Raw genomic sequence first — 23,997 nt, forward strand, 5'->3', positions numbered from 1 at the left:
GAATCTTTAATAATTTGTTGCTGTATTCGTCGGTATAGCGATGCATCAATCATATGTTTGCTGTCCCATCGTTTCGAAGGAACGCGTGAGAGAGTCGTGCCGTTTAACACGTTCGCTCCTGATCGTTGATCACCCTTCCATCATCTACGATACTGTACACATACGCTAATAAATAATTTTCATAGGAAAGCTATTTTCACGCTACAGGTATTTATGTAAAACTTTGTGTCTCTGAGTTATTACGAGAACTTTCTTAACGTTTCGTGCTTGAGATGCGTTTCAACGTCCCTCTCGATCGACTCGGCGAGAATGAAGAAATATCTCGTTCCAATCTGTATGGGAACATTTTGCCAGATCAGACGACGAACCGACGACCCAAGCACCGTTAATGAAACCTGTCTGGACTTACAGACAGGTCAAATAGCAAAGATGAAAGCGGTGCAAAGAATTGCAAAGATCGTACGAATGGCAGTGGATGCACCACGATATCTCAAAGATGAGGCTTAAAAATGCCGATCGATCTCGAAGAATCGTCCTAATGAAAATTGGCAGTAGCGCGAAAGCAAATAAAAAATGATACGAAAAATTTGCCAATTGGCAAGCAAAGAGGCGAACAAGCGTGGAACCGCAGGCGGAACGCTGAGAACACTCACCAACAGTTGGCACGCGGTGGGAAGATCCTTCGATAGAAGAGACCGGATCGTTTTCGACAGGATCCAGATTGGCCACGCGAAACTTACTCGCGGAACCTCCATCCGGTGGCAATCGACGCGTGTCGATCCTTCGCGAAGGAACCTGGCGAAACCGGGACAAACTCGCCAGAACGCCATAAGAACGCTTTGGTAATACGAAGAATATCGAGAAGCCTTTTCTGAGGAATCTCAAATTTATCCAAAACGATAAACTTTTCTACGATCGCATTTAACTGTCGCTAATCAGCACGGTACACGTAGCTAATGACGCGCTTTAATACGACGAACGTGGAATAAGGCAATTTTGTAACGAGAACACGCCGAAACACCGACTACCCATTTTACCTCTTTTCACCTGTTCGGCTTTCCTTTTATACCTACGTGGGTTAAGAAATTATAATATTTCATGCTTTTTAAACGAGAAGCAAACGTGAGCTCCGAGTTACGTTAAATACAGGGCGCGGCTAAATTTAGTTTCGCGTTCGCTCCAACACACGAAAGATAGCGAGGTTCCATTAAAAGAGGAAAATAAAACATTAATTATCTTGATAATAGCGGGCATCAATTAAGTCGCGAGACGCGAACAACGTTGATTGTATTAATCTTCCCAAGCTATCTGAATCATAAAACATACTTTACATGCTCTTTTACGTATCCTTGAATCTAACGCGAATATTCATACTTTCGCCTTCTGATGAATCGTTCTTCGTTTAATCGAACGTAAACCTTTCGCATTGATGTAAAAACAGCAGGCTTGACGGAGATCCAGAAGTCGCTTCGTGACAACACGATATATTTATTCGAAGATGATCTATATCAGTTATACGTGCATACGTGTACACTATGCTAGAAATACGATATTTCCGTGCTACGTTACATGCTGAATTACATTACATGCCGCTTACGAAAGCACGAATTACGTTTTCTACCCCTGTGTACTTTATGAACAGTCTCGACTGGACTGCTGGTCGGACGTACGAGCTTTCACGCGCGTTTAGTTGACTGAAAGTCAGTGTGCAGCCGATGCAATGTAAACGCCAAAGTCAGCAAAATGAAGGAACATCTCAAAGAAGCGCGAAGTGATGTTCGAACGTATCGAAGCTTTTGGAACCAATATTTCTCGTTTAATTTAACACACGTGTCTCTACATGGAAGTTCGCGTGCTACAGCAGACCAGTGGAATGAATCGATCCCTTTGTCGTTAATCGGAAAGGAAAACAAGAAATTGGGAGGACACGTGCTTATTAAGTGGTGCGTCGTTGATATTAATACCTATACAAGTTTAGATTATCCACGGAATCGTCGCCTACCATATTAATTATGCATATGGTGATAATTCTTGGTAATTACGCGGTGCAGGAAATTTCGATGGCCTTGAAATATATGGCCAAGGTCGACATTTGGAATATTTTTCTTCCACGCGTAGGATCGCCGCTTAGTCTTAGTTTTCCAAAATACTGGCAAACTGCTGCGATTAAATTTGGCTTGCGATTACGCTTCATTCTGCAATCGGCAGCCGCGTTTTTCTATGATCCGACATAAACCGAAAGTAAATACCAGCGAATAATGGTAAATATCGCGCGAAGAGAGAAGATACACGACGAAACAAAAACAAATCAAAGTCATCTGTAGTTTCGTACGAGCTCTAACGATGTTTATTCATCGCGACGTAGAGACTCGGTGCTTCGGTTTCTCTTTCGTTCCAGTAGTATTCCGTATACGTAGGCGAACAAACGACAAGCTGACAGGCTGTGTAAACAGAATTTTTTCCATTGTCACGCCGCTTGCATTTGCTTGGAATGAAAAGGGGCGCGTATGTGGACCTTGTCTCGTAATTCCGACCCACTTTAATATCGTTCTTCCTCGCAGCCTTGGGTACCGATAAACGCACCGCACACCGTGTATCGCGTCCCCTGCAAGATCGCAACTTCGAAATTTCTTCTTTGACCGTAGGCATACTGAACGAACACGAACGACGTTAGTTAATAAGAAAGTTAGGAGCTGGAAATAATATCACTGTTACGACTTTTCGATAACATCATTTTCACAGGAAACCTTAAAGCAATAGAAGCAATGGCCGAAGCGCTACTTCTGCAAATTGTGATTACATTTTCCTCGAATGTTTATCTGCCACGAAAATCCACGTTTCACGTTTCACGTGTGTGTGTATGTATAATATGTAAATCATAGGAGATTATCACCGAGCCCCTAGTGTCAGCAAATTACATTTCATTTCCAGGATACAATTAGCAGTCATATTCCGATCAAATATTCATGTTGCGTGAACAGTCGCCAGACGACGATCGCTCGAACGATGGTTCTCTGGTGGTGGAACGGTTTCACAGGGTATAACAACAGAAGATCGCCAGCCGATTGTACAGCTAAAACAAACAATGAAAAATGTTCGTGTAAACGTGTGCTCTATCCGTATTTGTCTATGAGATTTAGCGAATGTTAAAATAAGCGGAGCAAACTTGTTAAAAACGTGGAGACGCCAGGGTTGAAACTAGAGCGAGCTTTTCAACCAACTCGGCAAACGCCAGAAATCATTCCCCTGTCGACGAGCGAACGGATGATTCGTCGTCTTCGGTTCGTTCATTTGTTAAGCAACAGGTAGAGCGAAGAAGATTCTCTCGAATCAACAGCAGGACTATGGTGCGTGAATTCTGGCAGTAAGACGTTTGACGAAGGCAGACAGAACATTTTCCGGTGTGTTTCAGGCCGCCAAGTAGGTTCCACGTGTTTTGTTACATCCTGTACATGCACTCGGGTTTGTTTGCTACGATTATATTTGCCGAATAATTGTAGCTGTTTTCAAAGCGAAGAGATGGTTATCATAGAAGAGCGATTGGAGAAAAAAAAGCAAAAGTGGGATGAAACAAGGTGTCGGCCGAATCACACATACGAATTATATTTATGTTCTGTTCCCATATACGAGTGGCATACATTGTTACAGTCGTGTTTATTCGCTAGACACAGTAGTTTTAAATAATGAACTTAATCGCGAAGGCCGTTATTGTACATGCTTGTACACGTTTCGACAAGATTTTTCATCGATCGACATTTATTATTTATTAATAATAGTCCGGTCGTATCATAGACCGTTATCTGTGCTCGTGTCCTTATCGCTAAAGGCCTCTGTACACGTTGAGCCACGTTGCGGCGCATGCATCGACACTTAGGTCTCGTGATTACACGTTACGATGCATGTAGTTTGATATCGGCGAATCACCATCAAACGGCAACTTTTATCGACGCTTCCCGTCTTGGTTGGCGAGCAAAGTCCCGTAGACACGCGGCTTTCAACGTGCAGAGGGCGCCATCGATACCAAACATAATTTTTACATTGCATAAATAGGAGACTCTCGTCCAGTGAATACACGCTTATCCGAACAAACCGCAATTAGTTCCTTTTCCGTCAGTAACTAACGCTATCCTAAGTTTCAAGCCCATCAATTATTATCAAAATTTCCTTGAAAATTTCACGATGTTAACTAGTACGACGATCAATTTGTCCTCTTGACATCTCGCAGACAATGCGGTGTACATTCGCAGGGCTTCGCAAAAATGTTCAGAGATTTTCCAAGCACCTAAAAAAATAAAACGGAGCTGATAATTGAGTCTATTACTGATATCCGAAGATATCCAAACATTCGCGTAAAAATCGTTCGCTGGTGTCTTCGTCGGATTAACCTCGAAGAACGTATCTCGTGAAGATTTCTATGCGCGTTGAAACATGTTGCGGTGCATCGGCATCGGAAGCAACTTATACCGGTGCAACGATCGCAATCCCGCGTTAGTTGGTAAGGTAGATCGTATTTGGAATGGAAATTTCAACGCACAGAGGGCAGCATCGACGTTGAATGTAATTTACGGTACACCCTCGTCGTTGCATTTCGTTCGTCGATCGTTGGGCGAAGTTGATGCGATCGAAAAGCAGAATCACGCGATTGATCATCTTCTTGCCCATTTTCTGCTTTTCTTAAATTTTCTATTTTCTACAACCGACATACCTCCTATCGGAATATGATCAAACATTTTCAGACACGTGTTTCAACGTCGGTACATTGAGAGGAGTCGGTAATGCGGACTCTACGATTGCGGACTTGCGATTTTACGCGGACTCTAAGCATCGCAACGTGTTTCAACGTCTACAGCGACCTTAAGAAGATACATTTCGAATAATTATTGGATTAAATTACGTATAAATTACGTAAATTCAACTTTCCTCCCACCGGTACAATTAAAGTGTAAAACATTATTACAAGCGTCGAGTTGGAATTAATTTTCTATTACTTACACGTTATATTTATCCCTTAGATTAATTACCAGTTACATACACAAATACTGTCAGGAGCTCGATGCTGTTCACTTGTGTGCCTCGCCTTATTTAGTAACAATATACATACATACATAAGTTTATCGTATTTAAATTGTAGCAAAAATTCGATATACGTGAAACAATATCGTTACTCATGGCGTTAAAATTTTACGTCTTACGCGATAAAATAGCATAACGCTAAAAAACAGTTTCTTTACAGGAGATCGTTCGTCAGTCGTTTCTTGTTACGTGCTAAACATTCTGCCGCGTATACGGTGCTGGGCAAAATTTCATTTACCTATTAAATAACAAATAAGAAATTGAAATAACGTTTTAATTGCGAATAAGAACGAAATTTCTTATTTAAATAAGATACTTCTTATTTAAATAATTCAATAATGCCCAACACTGCACGCAGTACATACATATATTTACAATTCGGTAATTCAAAGACACATTATTCTCAGTATCATCTGTACAAGCCCTTATATCGACATAGCTAAAAATTATGTATTTTGTACACAATTAACTTACTGTACATTGTTTTCGACAGAAATTTCAATAGTATTAAACGATCGAAGTTTTTCCATAATTACTATTCGTCATTAATTTAATTATCGATTATTCGCAACTAAGAAAAGCGAAGTTTAAGCATTAAAATAAATAATTTGCATCGGAGTTGTGCGAAATTACAATTGAATTGCTTCGAGAATTATAATTGCAAAATAATTCAATTACACTCGTGATCGAAGTAATTTGTGATTACAAATCGAACTAAATGAAAAGGTTTCCGTTACGTAATTACTATACATTAAGTAATTAAATTACAGTGTAATTTAATTAGGACAACTGCGATATACACTGTTCTCCACAATATTAACAGCGCGGAGGATTATCCTTGAATCCTGGAAATATTCTCAGAAGAAAAGACCTATTTTTAGTTTTCTATCTTGACCAGCAGTATATGTCTCAGATCCGTTAATGACTTTATCGATATTTTCACAAATTAGATGCAATGGAACATGTTGTATTTATGCGAGTCTGTTGATGATCTTGTTTCACATTAGCAGTTTTGTGGTACGAGATTAAACAGCATTGCTGTAAACGAATATTAATATAACATGAATTGTTTTCAATTGAAAATTCTAAGAAAACGATTTCAGATGGAAGTAATTCTATTTGTATCGCTATAGTATTTCATGGATGTATTCAAAGCACATCCAGAGTTAATTACGGTGCAAGACAATTTCGTTGCCACAATTAAATTACTAAGCGTTATAAATAATCTTTAGGCATGTAACAAATCACACGCATTTGTAGAAATACGAGAATTTCAGAAAATACGTAACATGATTTCTGATGATAAATAAAAATACATCTCTGCGCGTGTGTTTGTCAATAGGCCAATGTTTGTATAACGAATATTTGTACAAAACTGCGTATCTTGTATCGAACTTTCAATTCCTAAATGTATAATATGATATTTACGCGTACCACGATGCAAAAAAAGGAAAGGAAACAGACCGAGAATTTGTAAGATATCTCCAGTGGTAACAGAACCCGACAAATTTATACAAAGGATCATACTCGTTTCTGTGAACCACATTCGCAATTCACGAGGTGCCCATGGGGGCGTACACACGTACAAACACGCTGACCTATCGGTATACAACATTCACGACGTCACGACACGAAAGATTTATCCCGTGAGACAGACAGCAAGTGTTTCCCATCGTGCGATTCTCCAACTATACGCACACGTACACGACGTGCTCTGGTAGAAAGAGATTAAGGTGCGACGAGATCTATCTCGACATTTTCGTGTTTTTCTTTATAGGACAGAACTACACGCGCAACGAGACAACCTCGATTTTATAGAACAATTATTGACTTCGCAAATTCACAATTAGTCATTAACCGAGAACGAAAGAGCGGACGATTATTTAATGTCGGACTGCGGATTTTTGTGCGTTTATTTTGACGCGTATATCCAACAGTATGTTAAGTATCCAAAGCAAGATATTTACTCTAATGTTCAGTAGAGACGAAACAAAGACTCGTTTCTTTAGCTCCATTCGTAAAGATGTAAAAATGCACGAAAGTTCGCAGTCTATTACATTAATACAAGTTAAGAAACATCTTTAGGAAATGAGAAAACCGACCATTTTCCTCGACAGGAGGAAGAGGCGTCTTCGTTCGCTCTTCTCTTCCCGGAAAGCCGTGAAACAGCTGAAGACAGACTTTATCCTACTTTGTCGCAAGTACAGCGTGAAAAGATCGCAACACGATTTATGAAGTACAGCGAACATGTCACAAAAAGAAGATCCTGGCAAAGCGCGTACTCGTTTGTCCCACTGACTATTCTCACAGTGGTCGCTCTAAGAACCTCGGAGAGTGCAACTCGAGAACGCACTTGCAATAAAAAAAAAAAAATATTCGTTCATCCGCCACTGTAAAGCGTGCAATTCTAAACGCGTTTGGAAAAACCATTTTCTCGCGGTGCTCTCTTTTTTCCAGAGCGCGTCGCCTACTTTTATTAACGACGCGTCGCAAGAGCTGCTGAATTGTCTGCGACGTTGTTGCTTCAATAATATCAAACTTGCTAACTAATCGTGGCTATTTCAATGCATATTGTGAATATGTCTCTGTTCGTTACTAACAACACGAGCTGCGACGCTCGTTTCCAATAGCGTGCTCTCCACACTCGCGTTAAATCACATGCCTACAGTAGCGCACGTGTGCAGCTGGCTTTCAAGGAGCAACCACACCGGCGTATTCGCCAACGTAACGACGAGATAAACGATGCGTGAAGTTGGAGGCCGAGCGTGACATCGAGTGACGGCCCGATGCTGCGTGTTTCAGCAACTCCTTTCTCGTGCAACTTCAAACAACCAGTTCTTTTGTTGCTGCTGCGTTTCCCGTCAATGGCACGTCCCGTCGATGTTGCGACCGAGGTATTCATAGAACGAAACCAGGGGCCGTGTCAACCCTGTTGTTTCGAGGTGCCTGGCGAATTCGGATCTTGCCCACCACTGCTCGATTGACCTGCAACTAATTCGTGACAGTCAGACGATTAGTCTCTCTTAACCGGCTAAGACGAAATATATATCTCGTCGTGTCAAGTACGTCCTGTTGAGTCCTACGAAATGGAACTAACTAGTTGAGAAAGAGACTGTACAATCGTGGAAACGCTGTAGCAAACGATCTATACAGCCGATCTGTCTTGAGGAGATTGGACACAGGAGACACGTCGAATTATTAATCGTATTATTAATTACACGATCGATTGAGAACGATGTAAGAAACGGTACAGACTGCCGGGGAAATATCTATGTGTTACCAGACCAAAATTAGAATTGCCGAGTGTCTCCGAGACAAATTGCAATTTTCGGAAAGAAAGATCCAGAAAGGAAATGAAGTTTAATTTCTAGTCATTTTATGACGTGGAACACATTTTGCTAGTTACAGTTAGAATTACAGAACTATCCATAGCCATTACGTAACTAATTAGAATTACATAGGATTATGAATTCCACGTTAAATAAAATTAGAGGTTCGATGAGGAACGATGCTGATTAAAAATAGAGCATGTTCACGTTCCACCGTAGTGAAACAAGAAATATCGTCATTCTTCTTACGTCCATTATTTCTGATTAAAGTGTAACTTTACATTATGTCAAGAGTAATAAAGGCTCATGCATAGTAAGCGAGCGAAGGCCAGAGCATCTGAATATTAAGAAAATGGCAGGATCGGCCTTGATTCAACGATAATACAAGCAAGTACCGGCGTACTACGGTGCTCGTTTCGAACAAAGATCCATAAAACGAATAAGAACTAAAACAATATAAAAAGATCATATACTTTCTCCAAGAAATAAATTCGAACAGCCCTTTTTCCGATATACGCTTTATGACACGGCTGTGGCGTTTAGTTTGGAGTCCCTGGGCGATTGCACAGATTGAACAGACACTTTGCACGTAGAAAGGTCGCATCGGTTCTTGCCACATACAGCCGTGCCATAAATTAAGGATTCCGAAGGGTCTCGACTGGCCTCGAGCACTGGCGTCAAGCGCTGGCGTCAAGTACCGGCGTCTCAATTCTTCAGACTTCAGACAAGGAATTTTCTCACGGTCACCGGAGAGGCCACCTTCGACGATTCCTCGAATCACCTCGCATCCGCTCTAGAAAAGGCAAATTTCTACGAGAGAGACGCGAGATGTCTGAGATGCACCGATTGGGTGTTGTTTTTTTAGAGAAGCGGGGCAATCAGCAACCTTGAAGACCTTTGATCAAAAGGATGACTCCCGGAGGAGGTGACTGAGGCAAGGAAGACAATTTTAGAGTTACAAGTTTAGAGAGTGCTAATTTTCAAACGACCAGATTTTTGGGTCCCTCTGGACGTGGCTTCTTACGTCCGTAATAAATTAAAGTAGGAACGATAAGAATGATGAAACGAAAGAAAGGAACGATATTAAATGCGGTGTCTGCGAGCGTTCGGATGCTTCCATAAGCTTACGTTTAAGTATATTTGTCGTATGGCTAACCTGTCTCCATGGAAAGCTCTTCGAATCGATCCGGCAGATCCAACATCGCAGGTTCAGCGTGGCGGCCCAAAATCTCCGTCAGGGCATTCCTCCTTCCGGCTCTCCCGGTCGAAAGGAACTCTTTCGCCCTGTCGTCGCCCTCGTAGGAGCCTGGGCTGCGCGCACCACGCATGTAAGTTCCCGAACCATTTCCTGTTGCCCCAGGATCCTTCGTGTCCGGTACATTGCCGATCTCCGCGGGACTGATTGATCCCGATCGTCCCGGCGTTAGCATCTTTTTCAACGCTGCAGCAGACAGATCGAATTAGTTTAATCTATTCCTCCGGACACTTTGATAACGTTGCAACACAAACCCTTCCAAATAACTAACTGCAACGCGTACGATTTAATTGAGATTGCTTCGTCGTTTCCTACTTCGCGCACAATGTTATTAGTATCGTGTGTATAGAATTTTAGTACTGTTATTTGTATACGATTTTGTTATTGTTATCTGTGTACAATGTTATTGTTGTTATTTGCATGCAATGTTATTATTTGCTAGCTGTGCACAATGTTATTGTTATTGTATGTACACAATCCTATTATTGTTGTGTGTACAATGTTATTATTTTGCTGGGTGTACAGAAGGTTATCATTGTTATTTGTATATAATTTGGTTACTATTATCTGCATACGATGTTATTATTGTGCTATGTGTACGCAATCCTATTATTGTTATTTGTATACAATCTTGTTATTATTATTTTCATACAATGTTATTATTTTGCTATGTGTACACAATCCTATTATTGTTGTGTACACAATGTTATCATTGTTATTTGTATACAATCTTGTTGTTATTATTTTCATGCAATGTTATTGTTTTGCTATGTGTACACAATCTTATTATTGTTGTGTACACAATGATATCATTGTTATTTGTATACAATCCTGTTGTTATTATTTTCATGCAATGTTATTGTTTTGCTATGTGTACACAATCCTATTATTGTTGTGTACACAATGTTATTATTTCGCTATGTGTACACAATGGTATCACTGTTATTTGTATACAATCTTGTTGTTATTATTTTCTTACAATGTTATTGTTTTGCTATGTGTACACAATCCTATTATTGTTGTGTACACAATGTTATCATTGTTATTTGTATACAATCCTGTTGTTATTATTTTCATGCAATGTTATTGTTTTGCTATGTGTACACAATCCTATTATTGTTGTGTACACAATGTTATTATTTCGCTATGTGTACACAATGATATCATTGTTATTTGTATACAATCCTGTTGTTATTATTTTCATGCAATGTTATTATTTTGCTATGTGTACACAATTCTATTATTGTTGTGTACACAATGTTATCATTGTTATTTGTATACAATCCTGTTGTTATTATTTTCATACAATGTTATTGTTTTGCTATGTGTACACAATCCTATTATTGTTGTGTACACAATGTTATCATTGTTATTTGTATACAATCTTGTTGTTATTATTTTCATGCAATGTTATTATTTTGCTATGTGTACACAATCCTATTATTGTTGTGTACACAATGTTATCATTGTTATTTGTATACAATCCTGTTATTATTTTCATGCAATGTTATTGCTTTGCTATGTGTACACAATCCTATTATTGTTGTGTACACAATGTTATTATTTCGCTATGTGTACACAATGTTATCACTGTTATTTGTATACAATCTTGTTGTTATTATTTTCATGCAATGTTATTATTTTGCTATGTGTACACAATCCTATTATTGTTGTGTACACAATGTTATTATTTCGCTATGTGTACACAATGATATCATTGTTATTTGTATACAATCCTGTTGTTATTATTTTCATGCAATATTATTATTTTGCTATGTGTACACAATTCTATTATTGTTGTGTACACAATGTTATTATTTCGCTATGTGTACACAATGTTATCACTGTTATTTGTATACAATCTTGTTATTATTTTCATACAATGTTATTGTTTTGCTATGTGTACACAATGATATCATTGGTATTTGTATACAATCCTGTTGTTATTATTTTCATGCAATGATATTATTTTGCTATGTGTACACAATCCTATTATTGTTGTGTACACAATGTTATCATTGTTATTTGTATACAATCTTGTTGTTATTATTTTCATGCAATGTTATTATTTTGCTATGTGTACACAATCCTATTATTGTTGTGTACACAATGTTATCATTGTTATTTGTATACAATCTTGTTGTTATTATTTTCATGCAATGTTATTATTTTGCTATGTGTACACAATCCTATTATTGTTGTGTACACAATGTTATCATTGTTATTTGTATACAATCCTGTTATTATTTTCATGCAATGTTATTGTTTTGCTATGTGTACACAATCCTATTATTGTTGTGTACACAATGTTATTATTTCGCTATGTGTACACAATGTTATCACTGTTATTTATATACAATCTTGTTGTTATTATTTTCATACAATGTTATTGTTTTGCTATGTGTACACAATCCTATTATTGTTGTGTACACAATGTTATCATTGTTATTTGTATACAATCCTGTTGTTATTATTTTCATGCAATGTTATTGTTTTGCTATGTGTACACAATCCTATTATTGTTGTGTACACAATGTTATTATTTCGCTATGTGTACACAATGTTATTATTTCGCTATGTGTACACAATGATATCATTGTTATTTGTATACAATCCTGTTGTTATTATTTTCATGCAATGTTATTATTTTGCTATGTGTACACAATTCTATTATTGTTGTGTACACAATGTTATTATTTCGCTATGTGTACACAATGTTATCACTGTTATTTGTATACAATCTTGTTGTTATTATTTTCATACAATGTTATTGTTTTGCTATGTGTACACAATCCTATTATTGTTGTGTACACAATGTTATCATTGTTATTTGTATACAATCCTGTTGTTATTATTTTCATACAATGTTATTGTTTTGCTATGTGTACACAATCCTATTATTGTTGTGTACACAATGTTATCATTGTTATTTGTATACAATCTTGTTGTTATTATTTTCATGCAATGTTATTATTTTGCTATGTGTACACAATCCTATTATTGTTGTGTACACAATGATATCATTGTTATTTGTATACAATCTTGTTATTATTATTTTCATACAATGTTATTGTTTTGCTATGTGTACACAATCCTATTATTGTTGTGTACACAATGTTATTATTTCGCTATGTGTACACAATGTTATCACTGTTATTTGTATACAATCTTGTTGTTATTATTTTCATACAATGTTATTGTTTTGCTATGTGTACACAATCCTATTATTGTTGTGTACACAATGTTATCATTGCTATATGTATACAATCTTGTTGTTATTATTTTCATGCAATGTTATTATTTTGCTATGTGTACACAATCCTATTATTGTTGTGTACACAATGTTATCATTGTTATTTGTATACAATCTTGTTGTTATTATTTTCATGCAATGTTATTGTTTTGCTATGTGTACACAATCCTATTATTGTTGTGTACACAATGTTATTATTTCGCTATGTGTACACAATGTTATCACTGTTATTTGTATACAATCTTGTTGTTATTATTTTCATACAATGTTATTGTTTTGCTATGTGTACACAATCCTATTATTGTTGTGTACACAATGTTATCATTGTTATTTGTATACAATCTTGTTATTATTTTCATACAATGTTATTGTTTTGCTATGTGTACACAATGATATCATTGGTATTTGTATACAATCCTGTTGTTATTATTTTCATGCAATGATATTATTTTGCTATGTGTACACAATTCTATTATTGTTGTGTACACAATGTTATTATTTCGCTATGTGTACACAATGTTATCACTGTTATTTGTATACAATCTTGTTGTTATTATTTTCTTACAATGTTATTGTTTTGCTATGTGTACACAATCCTATTATTGTTGTGTACACAATGATATCATTGTTATTTGTATACAATCTTGTTATTATTATTTTCATACAATGTTATTGTTTTGCTATGTGTACACAATTCTATTATTGTTGTGTACACAATGTTATTTTTCTTATTTGTATACAATCTTGCTACTGTTATCTGTATACAATCTTGTTATCGTTATTTGTATACATCGTTATCAATCAATCGTCATCGTCATCAATTGACACGATAGCACGTGATACGGTAATTGGATATCCATTGCGTTTCATTAGATGCAAAGTGCAACCTGTTTGGCCTAGAGGTTTCTGAAAGGACTGTGTCACCGATACGAAGAATATTTCATTTCAAGCGGGGCACGTTTGCCCGTACAATTACGAGATAAAATAACGCGTCGTTCAAATCTGTGTACGAAATACCATCGGTTGTTTTAAAACTTTGGTTCAACGCACCGGGAGGATTATTTTTGTAATTTAAAATCATAGAAGGCAGTTGCAAGTGGAGAAATTCGTGCTTGTCAAATTTCCATAAACTTGAACTTTTACTAGATATCGTAAAATAAGTTATTGATAATCAATCGAATATTATCTACGAAAAATACAAATGCATTATAAAAATATACTTTACCAGGTTCGATTTAGAGAAGATGCTTTGCTGCTTTTTATAAACACTATTCGTAAGTTCGATTGTGAAAATTAATTTCTCGATAATGTAAACGATTTATGGTACAACAAGTGATTACGATACTTCGATATAAGACACTAAGTTCATAGACACAGAAAAAACAACTGAAGCCGAACAACTTTAGCCGAAACAGCGTCAGGTGATAAATTTATCTTAGTATGCGATAAGATTATCTTAATATGACATAATTCGTATCCCCTAACTTTGACGCGAACAGCGTACTTTTTAAAACCATCTCGCGTTGCAGCTTTAACACATACGTTTATATCATTTACTTTTATTACGATAGGACGTGACAATCCAGCAAAACAAATAAAAATAGAAGATACGTTTTGTTTGGCAACGTTCCACGTATTTCGTATTAAATAAATAATAAAATACTCCAAAATCATGAAAGCGTTACTCGAATAAACCAAACAACGTTGTGGTTTTATAAAAAATGAAATAATAATAAATTCTATATTAATAATACTCGAATTAAGCGTCGTGCTCGCGTAAATATAAAATTTTAATTACCTATCATTTTTATACGTTTCGATTATTCGTTATATTTCGCGAATATATGCCCGATATTAATTGAAAGTCATCTGCCGCTCTAAAATATTTATACAACGCGAAAAGTGTAAAACATGCCATTTCGTATCACTCACAACGCTATGTTATAATTAACGACGCAATATGATAATTAACTCTGCTGTCCCCCTTGCTCTTCCCCTACACCTTCGTGTCTCTTCCGATATTTACTCCTATTTCTTGCCTATTTTATTCACAGAATTCGTGGAACACTCAAAAGCTGGACAAATGCTATCGAACAGTAAAGCCAAATAAAATTAAAAGGAAAAAAAGCTAAGTTCAAACAAAGTTGACCAATATCTATCGAAATATAATATTCATGTAGGCTCGAGGAAAACAGCAGAGTTAAACGATACTACGCACAGCCGCCGATAAGACGAGGTTAACTTTAATTCTCACCTAAGGCTATTAGAAATTCCAAATTTCGCGCGATAAAAGTTGCCAAGGATACGTCGACGTTGCAATTTAAAAACACACGCGTTTCCCGTTATATCGACAGTCGATAAGGCAGTTATCAAATAATAGAATAACAGAAACGCGAATCACGCTAAAACGAAATTAAGGTGTCACGAACGTCGAATAGCGTTAATCAAGCGATCAAATAAACCAAGTATAGCGCAAGATCTAAGCGAAGAAGAACTATGGCAAAACCAGGATACAATGTGATGAGAATGTGATGTCAGTTATTAGCAATAAATGTGAGAATAGGACTCGGACAGATAGTGCGAATGAACGCTATATCAAAGACAGATCGTTATTTACATAGCTACTCACATACTTTTCTAATATTATTACTTTCTTACTTACATGTTACAATATTAAGTATAAATTATTATTAGTACGTAAACTTCTAGCGGATTAGTAGGCGAAAGCCTGACAGAAGGATAACGATAATAAAATAATAAAAGCAAAATAACGAAACAAAATTATAAAGTCAGCTGAAATCACGTTCGAAGTCACGAAGAAAGTAATCTTTCCTCCTTCTTTTTAACGATAAATATAAAAAAGATTATCCTTGCGCCGTGATAAAACAAAAAGTACCGAGATTAATTTAAACGTTAGTACTTGCGTTAGTGTAAATTAAGATTAAATAAAAATTGAACACGTACGTTTGGAACAAAAAAATACCTTTTTCACGTAAGAGACGTTTTCTCCGGCGCCCTTTGTACGTCGATTGGCCGAAAACGGCAAGGCAATTTCTCCCTGCCACTGACACATTGCACTGCTTCACCTGATCAAGTATCGTTTGGAATTATAAGCTACTGTTTCGGCCGACGAGATACCTTAAAATTCAAATTGAATAAAAAATATAAAACGGAAGGAATAAATAAAGGAACAAAACGTGCAACCGTTTCAAATTACCCATAGCGTTTCGCCCGAATAAAATTTCGTAACGACACGCCAACTGTCCGAACAATTTCCGAAATGTTGAAATCCTATCTAAAGAATTTTCGAAACGTCGAAATTGTATGTGAAAAATTCCCAAGACGCTGAAAAATCCTGTCTGAAAAATTGCCAAAATTCCGTATGAAATATAGTTAGCAATTTATAAGTTTCAAACGTAACTTTCAGATTTTCAATATGAACCTTCGCTTCTACAACGATATGTACCAATTTCAGGAACTTTTCATGGAGATGGACAATTTTTCGCGTGGGATAGCGTTCAATCAGTGCTATTCAAATCCTTTCAGAGATATTTTCACTCTAGGGGAGCAACTGTACGATCGACGAGTCAGCTATGTAAATGCTAGAAATGTAAAATTATACTATATAGGATGCTCTGATATCATAATTTCAACTCCAAAGTAACGCAAGGTGGAAACGAGATCTTTATGAGATAAAATTGAACGATTACGTATGCATATATGTGCAGTGGAAGTTTTCTATGAAATAATTATTAGCCTAAATTGGAACTATGGCTCGCAGTTGTTCTGTGCATTGGTAATTTTTTAAAAAACGAACGAGCCTCGAGCGTTCGACGAATTATTTGCCAGTCTGGAGGTTGAATTGGCGCATTTGGAGCTAGTTAGCGTGACGCATTCTTTAAGAAGAATATTTCGTTAAAATTTTTCTCTTACAAACTCTCATGTATATTCATATAGGATATTGGAGAATAGTGATAAATATTTTGCAAACGTGAAATTTCCCAAGCAGGAAAACAGCGTTCGCGTTAAAGCGGAATATTACAAACTGACGAAGAAGAAGAAGCGAAATCCGTTAATTTCTAGGTGTTTGAAACATGACTTGAATTATAATTTTTGTACGTCGTGTACACGCTTTGAAGCTTCCTCTACGAGCTTCGACAAAGTAAACTGTGATCGTGCTTTCAACGACAAGGAAATTTAAATTAATATGGAGCAAAGAAAAATGTAATTAAAATTCTATGCGTACACTGTCGTTCTGACACTGTCATTTTTTCAAAAGTAATCTCTTAAAATAAAATTTAACGAGGCGAACTCTGCTCAGACCTACCAATGAACAAGAAAGCACGCAAGAAAGAATTTTGGGAAATTGAAAATATAGTAAGAGCTGCATTTGAAATACGATCTCGTTGTTGTTGCTTAAACCTGCGTTAATTGCACAAACAACGCCCATTGTATCACTGTGGTACTCAAAACTCTAGTACTCTAAAGTGCACAACTCTAAAACCTCTATTTCCGGCACTAACAATAAGACGTCAGTACCCTCGTGTCTCGATCTTGTATTTTCCATGGAAATTTCTTCCAAGAAAAGGAACGTTTTTAAACGGTGTCTCACGAACAAGGAAAATCAAAAATTCATCTAAGAACCACAGATACGCAGTTGCGAATATTATCGAGACACTAAAATGGCTTTGAAACGAGATCACACAAAGCTCCATTTCTGAAGTGGATTCCACATATTACAATACACGCTGTATGGTTTGCAAATGTATGAAAATCTATCGTATCGTTAACCATTAGTGTTAGGAAGAAATCGTTTGTTATATTACCCATTAAATTTCCTTCGTTTTTTCTTTCTTTTTATTTTTAATTATTTTCTTCGTTCTTATCAGCTCGTAGATATGGTCCAATTATCCAGCACATTTGATTATCCGGCACAGCCTCGATCCTGGCTATGCCGGATAATGGGAATTCTACCGTACCAATATCGACAGAAATTGCTTCATAGACGCAAACGGAGGAAAAATCTTTATTATAGTAAATGTTCGATACGATTTGCTTGCGCTGTAATGCGACACTCGCATTGTCCTACATCTTCGAATATTCCTCTTCGTCTATCGAGTAATCTCGATCGATATTAGTAATCCCGGGCTAACTTGGATACTTCGCAACCAATCTCGTTGTTTACGTTCAACGAAGAAAATCACTCGCGACATCCAATGTTCGTGAATGATAAAAATCGATTTTACGCCAAAAGCATCATCGACCGCAGGGATCGAGTCGCTTGGACGCGTCTGCTCCTCTTGGTACGTGAACTGCAAACTCTTCTAGTCGCGTACCCTGTTTTTTAACAACTTGTTACATCGCTTTGCTTATATATTTACGATTTCTTGAAAGAAAGAAGCTATAGTCGAAAAATTGAAAAGTTACGCGCTCCTTGTCTACACGAATGTCGTAGATCTTTTCTTCTCCTTGCTTTTTTCTTTTTCTTGAATCGAGAGTTTGCGGTCGCGTCAACATCTTGGGTTATTTAGCGACTACTTACCGGTCACTTTACTTTGATACTTGATACTTCAGTTACTTGAAACGTGGTTGAGTTTATCGTTTAAATACGCTTCCTGAGATGTGAACATTGTTGATGAACGAGATTAGGATGGTACTCCATTTATCTCAACGAAATTGTATTTACTAATGAAATTTCAATTGCTAATGGAGTTTCCAAACGTTCTACGGCTACAACACACGCGATACACGCGTAAAAGATTCCTATGGTAGTATCCTATTCTATTTTTTTTTATTTATTTATTTATTAAAATTACAATCAATTCTCGCGTTGAGAATCCTATTCTATGCTCTTTGTATAGTTGTAGCTTACGTTATCTGCTACCAATACGGCAATTGTTATGGAGCAAGAAGGAATATAAAATAGAGCATAGTTTCGATGAAAGATTTTCAGCAGAATTTCAATTTACAGGTAGCTGTTGCGATCCAAGGTTTTAAATAAAAAAAGAAGAATTTGACCTTTTACAAATATAATTTTACCGAGCCACTGTACACGTTATTGCACCCGAACCGGCTGGCAGCGGAAACGATCAACACAACCATAGAAAGAAGACTAAAAAGGAAACACTCGGCAGACCTCACAAAGGATATATCTTAACAAACACGAAGATGGTACCCCATTGGGGGTAGCCACCCACGTGATAATCAAACAGATAAGAAATTCTACCAAATGTCCAAATTGGACAAATTGTGAATGTGAAATTTTAAGTAAAAAAAAAAGAAAAAAAAAAGAAAACTGTACACGTTCGATTTTATACGTGTATCGCCCTTCGTGTATCTTCAACGATAGGTCACAGAATTTTCAAGTGTCTCGGATACAATGCATTCCACGGGAAGTCTAAATTAATTATGAATAATTCAAGAGACCAAGATCATCATTTTCTAATGTTTATCGTGCAAACTAAATTGTTCGATAAATTAGCATGGTACAATGTTAATATTTCCCAGATAATATATTCTCCTATAGTGACGCTAATAACCTTGTAGTTGATGCGACGTTAAACCTCGTCTGGACTGCGAACTCACGTGCAAAGAGCGCGTCAAAGGAGTAATAGAAAATACGTATAAAAATGGGAAAAAAAAGACAGATATATCGCTTGACAAAGAGGAAGGCAGTACTCCGTGTAGACAATAAATCACCAATGTACAAAACGATGATTGAACCCATACACAGACTTATGGAATAGTCCCATTGGTAACAGCAGCAAAGAACCGTGTGGGTAAATTTCAATCGTACACCGCGACCTCAAGATACCCACAGTCAAAGAGGAAATATGGCAAAATATAGCGACAGGTATAGCAAAAGAGTCAACAAACACCGAAACCCCCTAATCACTGGGCTACTCGATACGACGGACCAGATTCGCAGGCTGAAGAGGCACTACCCGCTAGACCTAAACGCTAGATACAATTAGTTATCTAAATTAAATAATATTCATTTATTTATAACACTTACTTATATATTATACTTATCTGTAATAAGTATTAACTTATTATAAATAATCAGCCGTGTCACTGCGCCACGCCAGAAAAATTACTGAAAATTCTCAACGCGAGAATTGATTGTAATTTTAATCAATAAGTAAAAAAAAAAAATTCGAATCGCTGCAATCAATTCTACTGACAACAGTTTGTTAACGGTTCGTGATACATCAGAGGCGGAGATCTACGGAAATATCCAGAAATACCAACTATTCAAGAGGAAAGCGACGAAACATAAGAAAAGCGCGTTGCACAACATCCTAATCAACTAGTCCTGCGGACGCACAAGGATGGGATTAAACGAGGCTTAAAAAGGAAACACCCTGCTGATCTTCTATAGAATTCTCACGGGATATTGTAAGACCACGTCCTACAGGGGATAATCATCCACATAATAATTTATAGCTAGAAGAATTTACCGAATGTCTGAATGGCAAGACAAATTGCAGGGAGAAATAGCTAAAATAAAATGAAAAACGTGAAAGTCCAATTGAAAAGGAAGCATCGCGAGAAACGAAACTACAACAGTCGGGACACGGAATAAAAGTTTATCTGAAACGATATTTTGCAGTAGAGGCGGAAGATAATATAAAAGCTCTTTCAAAAGCAGTCGTTCGAATAAAAAAAAAAAAAAATAAAATGTACACGTCCGATCTCCTGCGCGCTATTATATTATCTTCCCTGAATAAACGAAGGAATGTAAAGAGGAATAAAAGGCAATGACAGAATGAAAAGAGCGGATCCACGCGCGAAACTTCTACGCTGCAGTTGCGCACGAAAAAATCCAGTTTTCCACGTCACACAGAATTCGAGTAGTCGAATGGAGCGTATAAAGGGTGTCCGGCGTGACGCGACTCGGTATTTTTCAGCCATCTGCGGCCATGCAACGAAGAATATTTCGAACCATACTTCAACGGTGAACTGTAATTCTCTCTCTCCCTGAAATGCAAGTAATTCTGAAATATATCCACGGGTGAAATATTATTTCCACCATTGTGAACCTGACATTAAGCAAACAAAAATACCTGTAACACGTTTTTTTGAATTTTTCGTAAAATCCTGTACCCTCTCACGGAAAAACGACGCATGGTCCTATATTTACGTTGCCTAAACAGCCCTCGGTTTCGCTATGAAAATCAAGTATTTTTGGAATATTTTATCGTCGTTCGCGGTACACTCCGGTTCGATACGTTCTTTTAGTATGGGGGAAAAGGGCCTAAGAAACATCGAGTTAACCATGGACAATGCCGAGGCGCTGTCGGGTCCACCAATGTGTCCTCGGTCTTTTTCCAAGTGCACAGTTTCGTAGAAAAGACCTACCTGACCCTGGCTACGGAACGCGTGTGCGGTGGGCCTAGCAAAAGACAGAAGAGATGCTACAACGGCCAGAGAGTTAGTTGAGAAGCGGAGTAGTCGGTCCTGTTGTTATTGAGTATCGCTTATTAAGCTAAACTTACTTGTCCTTACTCTAAGAATCCATACGTTACTACATTCTTTTATTACATGGCAGAAAAATACGAGTCTCGTTACGCGAGACACCCTATACACAAGTATATCGAAATAGTCCCGAGAAATATGATCGCGTCACCTGCAGTTCGAATATTTGAATGGGATACGCAGGTCTAGTCGCGAAAAAATTCAACAACAAATTGCTAGCATTTGTAGAAAATATACCGTACAGGGTGTCGAAAATATTTTCTATTAGTAGACTATTTTTGTATACTTGTTCTTCGGTGAATGCTAGATGTGCGTCGCGAATTCTCAACATTAATTTCTAATGCATGTTAACTCTAGTCTTTCTCTTTTAAGTTCCATTCGAGTAGAAATTCAATGGCGTAATATCTAACGATCTTGGGTCAGGTTAGTACCAAGGATAACGCTCGTTTAATCATTAAAATTGCCCTGTTGAATCATACTAGCATACGTTCGTAAGTTTAGTTCCTTTCTTAGCTTAAGTATAATTCTACAGGATATAATAAATTGCCGAGTGCGGAAAATTGTCTCCCAAATAGACACATTTTAAAATACACATTTTAAACTCTTTAAAAAGTAATTATATTTTTTTAATCATAATGATTCGACTCTCAAGAAATTCAAGACTAAATAATCCATCATGCCATTTCGTATTTTTGTTGTAATTTTTAAATTACAATTAAATATTCAATAAAGTATTTACAATAAAGTCTTTTTTAACTTCTACTCGTAGAATATGTTAGTTTCGCTTCGCAGAAGATACCCAGGACATCCTATGTAGCGTGATTCTAATAACCGAGCCAATTAACTTCTATTAAATTAAACTAAATTGAATCAACTAAATGAAATTAAAAATTGAAATGAAAAAAAGGTCGTAGAGAAAAATTTTGCCTTGTTTTACGAGCTTCATCGCCATGAGACACAATTTTGTCACAACAACAAGTTACTCTGCTTCTTTCTATCTTTCCAATGAAATTCTTCTACTCTTTCTGCGTAAATGCATTTCTCCTATTACGCTACGAATTTCATTCCTTCGGGAACTTCTAATAAGTATTCAAACCTTTTACTCGCGTTCCAAGTACTCTTAAGAAAATTGATGATATTTTCCATTATAACGTCTAAGTTTTCAACGCTCGTGTTTAACACGTTAAAATGAAACCGTCGCATGAGTATCGTGTTTCCTTGCAGTTCGTTATAACTCTCATGTTATTACATAGTGTTGACGTTATTTCGTATTTGAACATTCGCGTAATTCACTTAGTAACCATATAGTAACAGCTAAACTATATGATGGAAAATAGTAAGAAACGTATGAACGACACTGAGATACAGTGGTGAAACGATTGAGAATTTGCCATAAATTTTTTAAAGCGCGAAATATATGATAAATTTTAAAAACACAATAATACGATTAGTACATACGTAATGCAAATTTCATACAAATAGCTTGCAATTGTATTTATGATACACCATGCAAATACAGCTTGAAAAATATCGGATGTCATCGCATTGTAATTACACAAATGAATAAAAACGAATAAAATCTACGCTACCACTACATCTTACGATTTTTAAGGAATACAAATATTCTTAAAATGTTCAAAGAATATTGCCTGAAGAAAGGAACTAGGATCAAATGATTATTCCGAACAGGATAAATTTTGGATAAATTAAATTCCATTAAAATTCATAAATCGTGCATTTTGTTAATAAATTTATAAGGCGCAAAGTGCTAATAAATAATAATTTAAGCTATTCTACAACTGCGTTAATCGAACTAATACTTTTTCCATGAACATCGTGTCAAAACGGCTTGTAATTATTTGATACTGGCAAACAGTACATCGACTGACGCATCACTTATTAACGAATCTACTGTCTTATTCATACAGTAACCCTGAAAAGACAGTGATCGATTCGTACGTATCCCCGAACACAGTTACGACAAAATATGTATATCTTACGTCAGCACCACGTGCTTCCACGTAAAAGTCTGCGATACCACAGGATACTCGGCAAATTTCGTAATACCAAACGTTGATTACCGAACCGACAGAACTGCCACATTCTAACGAGATTTATTCGAGAGCTGACCCCCCAGTGAACCTGAGCTGTCGCGTAACTGCAACTTCTGGCACGAACGAAATACGCAAGAAGCAAGTAACAGGCAATAACCGAAGGGAATGGCAATAAGGAGACGGATAAAGACGAAGCGATCGAGTGAGACGGTGGAGAGCAACAGCGTGTGCAAGTGCAAACCGTGGAAAACAATGGTCGAAAGCATGTCACTGGAAGAACGAAAGTGCTCGAGGAGGACATCGAATGCGAAAGAGCGATGAGACGTGACGCAGCGACACATCAGACACATGACGTAGCGATTCACGGACTCACCATCGAGATGTTGATAACGTTGCTCTTCCGTGTGCGTAGCTCGGTGTCGCTGGCCACTGGGTTAACTACACACGCGTCTGCAGTCGAAGCTTCACTGTCGGCGTGGGTGCTATACAGCGTGCACGCCGGTTGTAAACCAGCCGCCTGGCGAATCGATACTGCGCGAATCAAAGCATACAGCA

At 37.0% G+C, this 23,997-nt stretch overlaps 1 protein-coding gene and 1 long non-coding RNA gene across 2 annotated transcripts; one reads left to right on the forward strand and one right to left on the reverse strand.

Annotated features, from left to right (window-relative positions):
* Positions 1-4,967: 4,967 nt before the first annotated feature.
* On the reverse strand, positions 4,968-23,945 carry LOC117165955 (uncharacterized). The gene is made up of 4 exons (XM_033349493.2): positions 23,816-23,945; positions 15,894-15,996; positions 9,559-9,843; positions 4,968-8,064 (listed from the first exon to the last, which is right to left on the reverse strand). Exons 1-4 carry the CDS (start codon positions 23,816-23,818, stop codon positions 7,997-7,999), a joined length of 459 nt encoding a protein of 152 aa, XP_033205384.1. The 5' UTR covers positions 23,819-23,945; the 3' UTR covers positions 4,968-7,996.
* On the forward strand, positions 14,172-16,492 carry LOC143303860 (uncharacterized). The gene is made up of 3 exons (XR_013060518.1): positions 14,172-14,331; positions 14,965-15,146; positions 16,386-16,492. It is a non-coding gene; the product is annotated as an uncharacterized LOC143303860 (long non-coding RNA).
* Positions 23,946-23,997: the final 52 nt, after the last annotated feature.

This window comes from Bombus vancouverensis, chromosome 17 (assembly GCF_051014615.1).
Source record: "Bombus vancouverensis nearcticus chromosome 17, iyBomVanc1_principal, whole genome shotgun sequence".
Lineage (NCBI taxonomy): Eukaryota > Metazoa > Arthropoda > Insecta > Hymenoptera > Apidae > Bombus > Bombus vancouverensis.

Bases quoted from the DNA above. Each gene is read 5' to 3' on its own strand.
- LOC117165955 (XM_033349493.2), bottom strand. The intron at 9,844-15,893 runs GTATTTTTTTGT...TGTCTGCTGCAG, and splicing joins ACGTCTCTTACGTGAAAAAG to CGTTGAAAAAGATGCTAACG. The intron at 8,065-9,558 runs GTTAGCCATACG...GTCACGAATTAG, and splicing joins AGAGCTTTCCATGGAGACAG to TTGCAGGTCAATCGAGCAGT.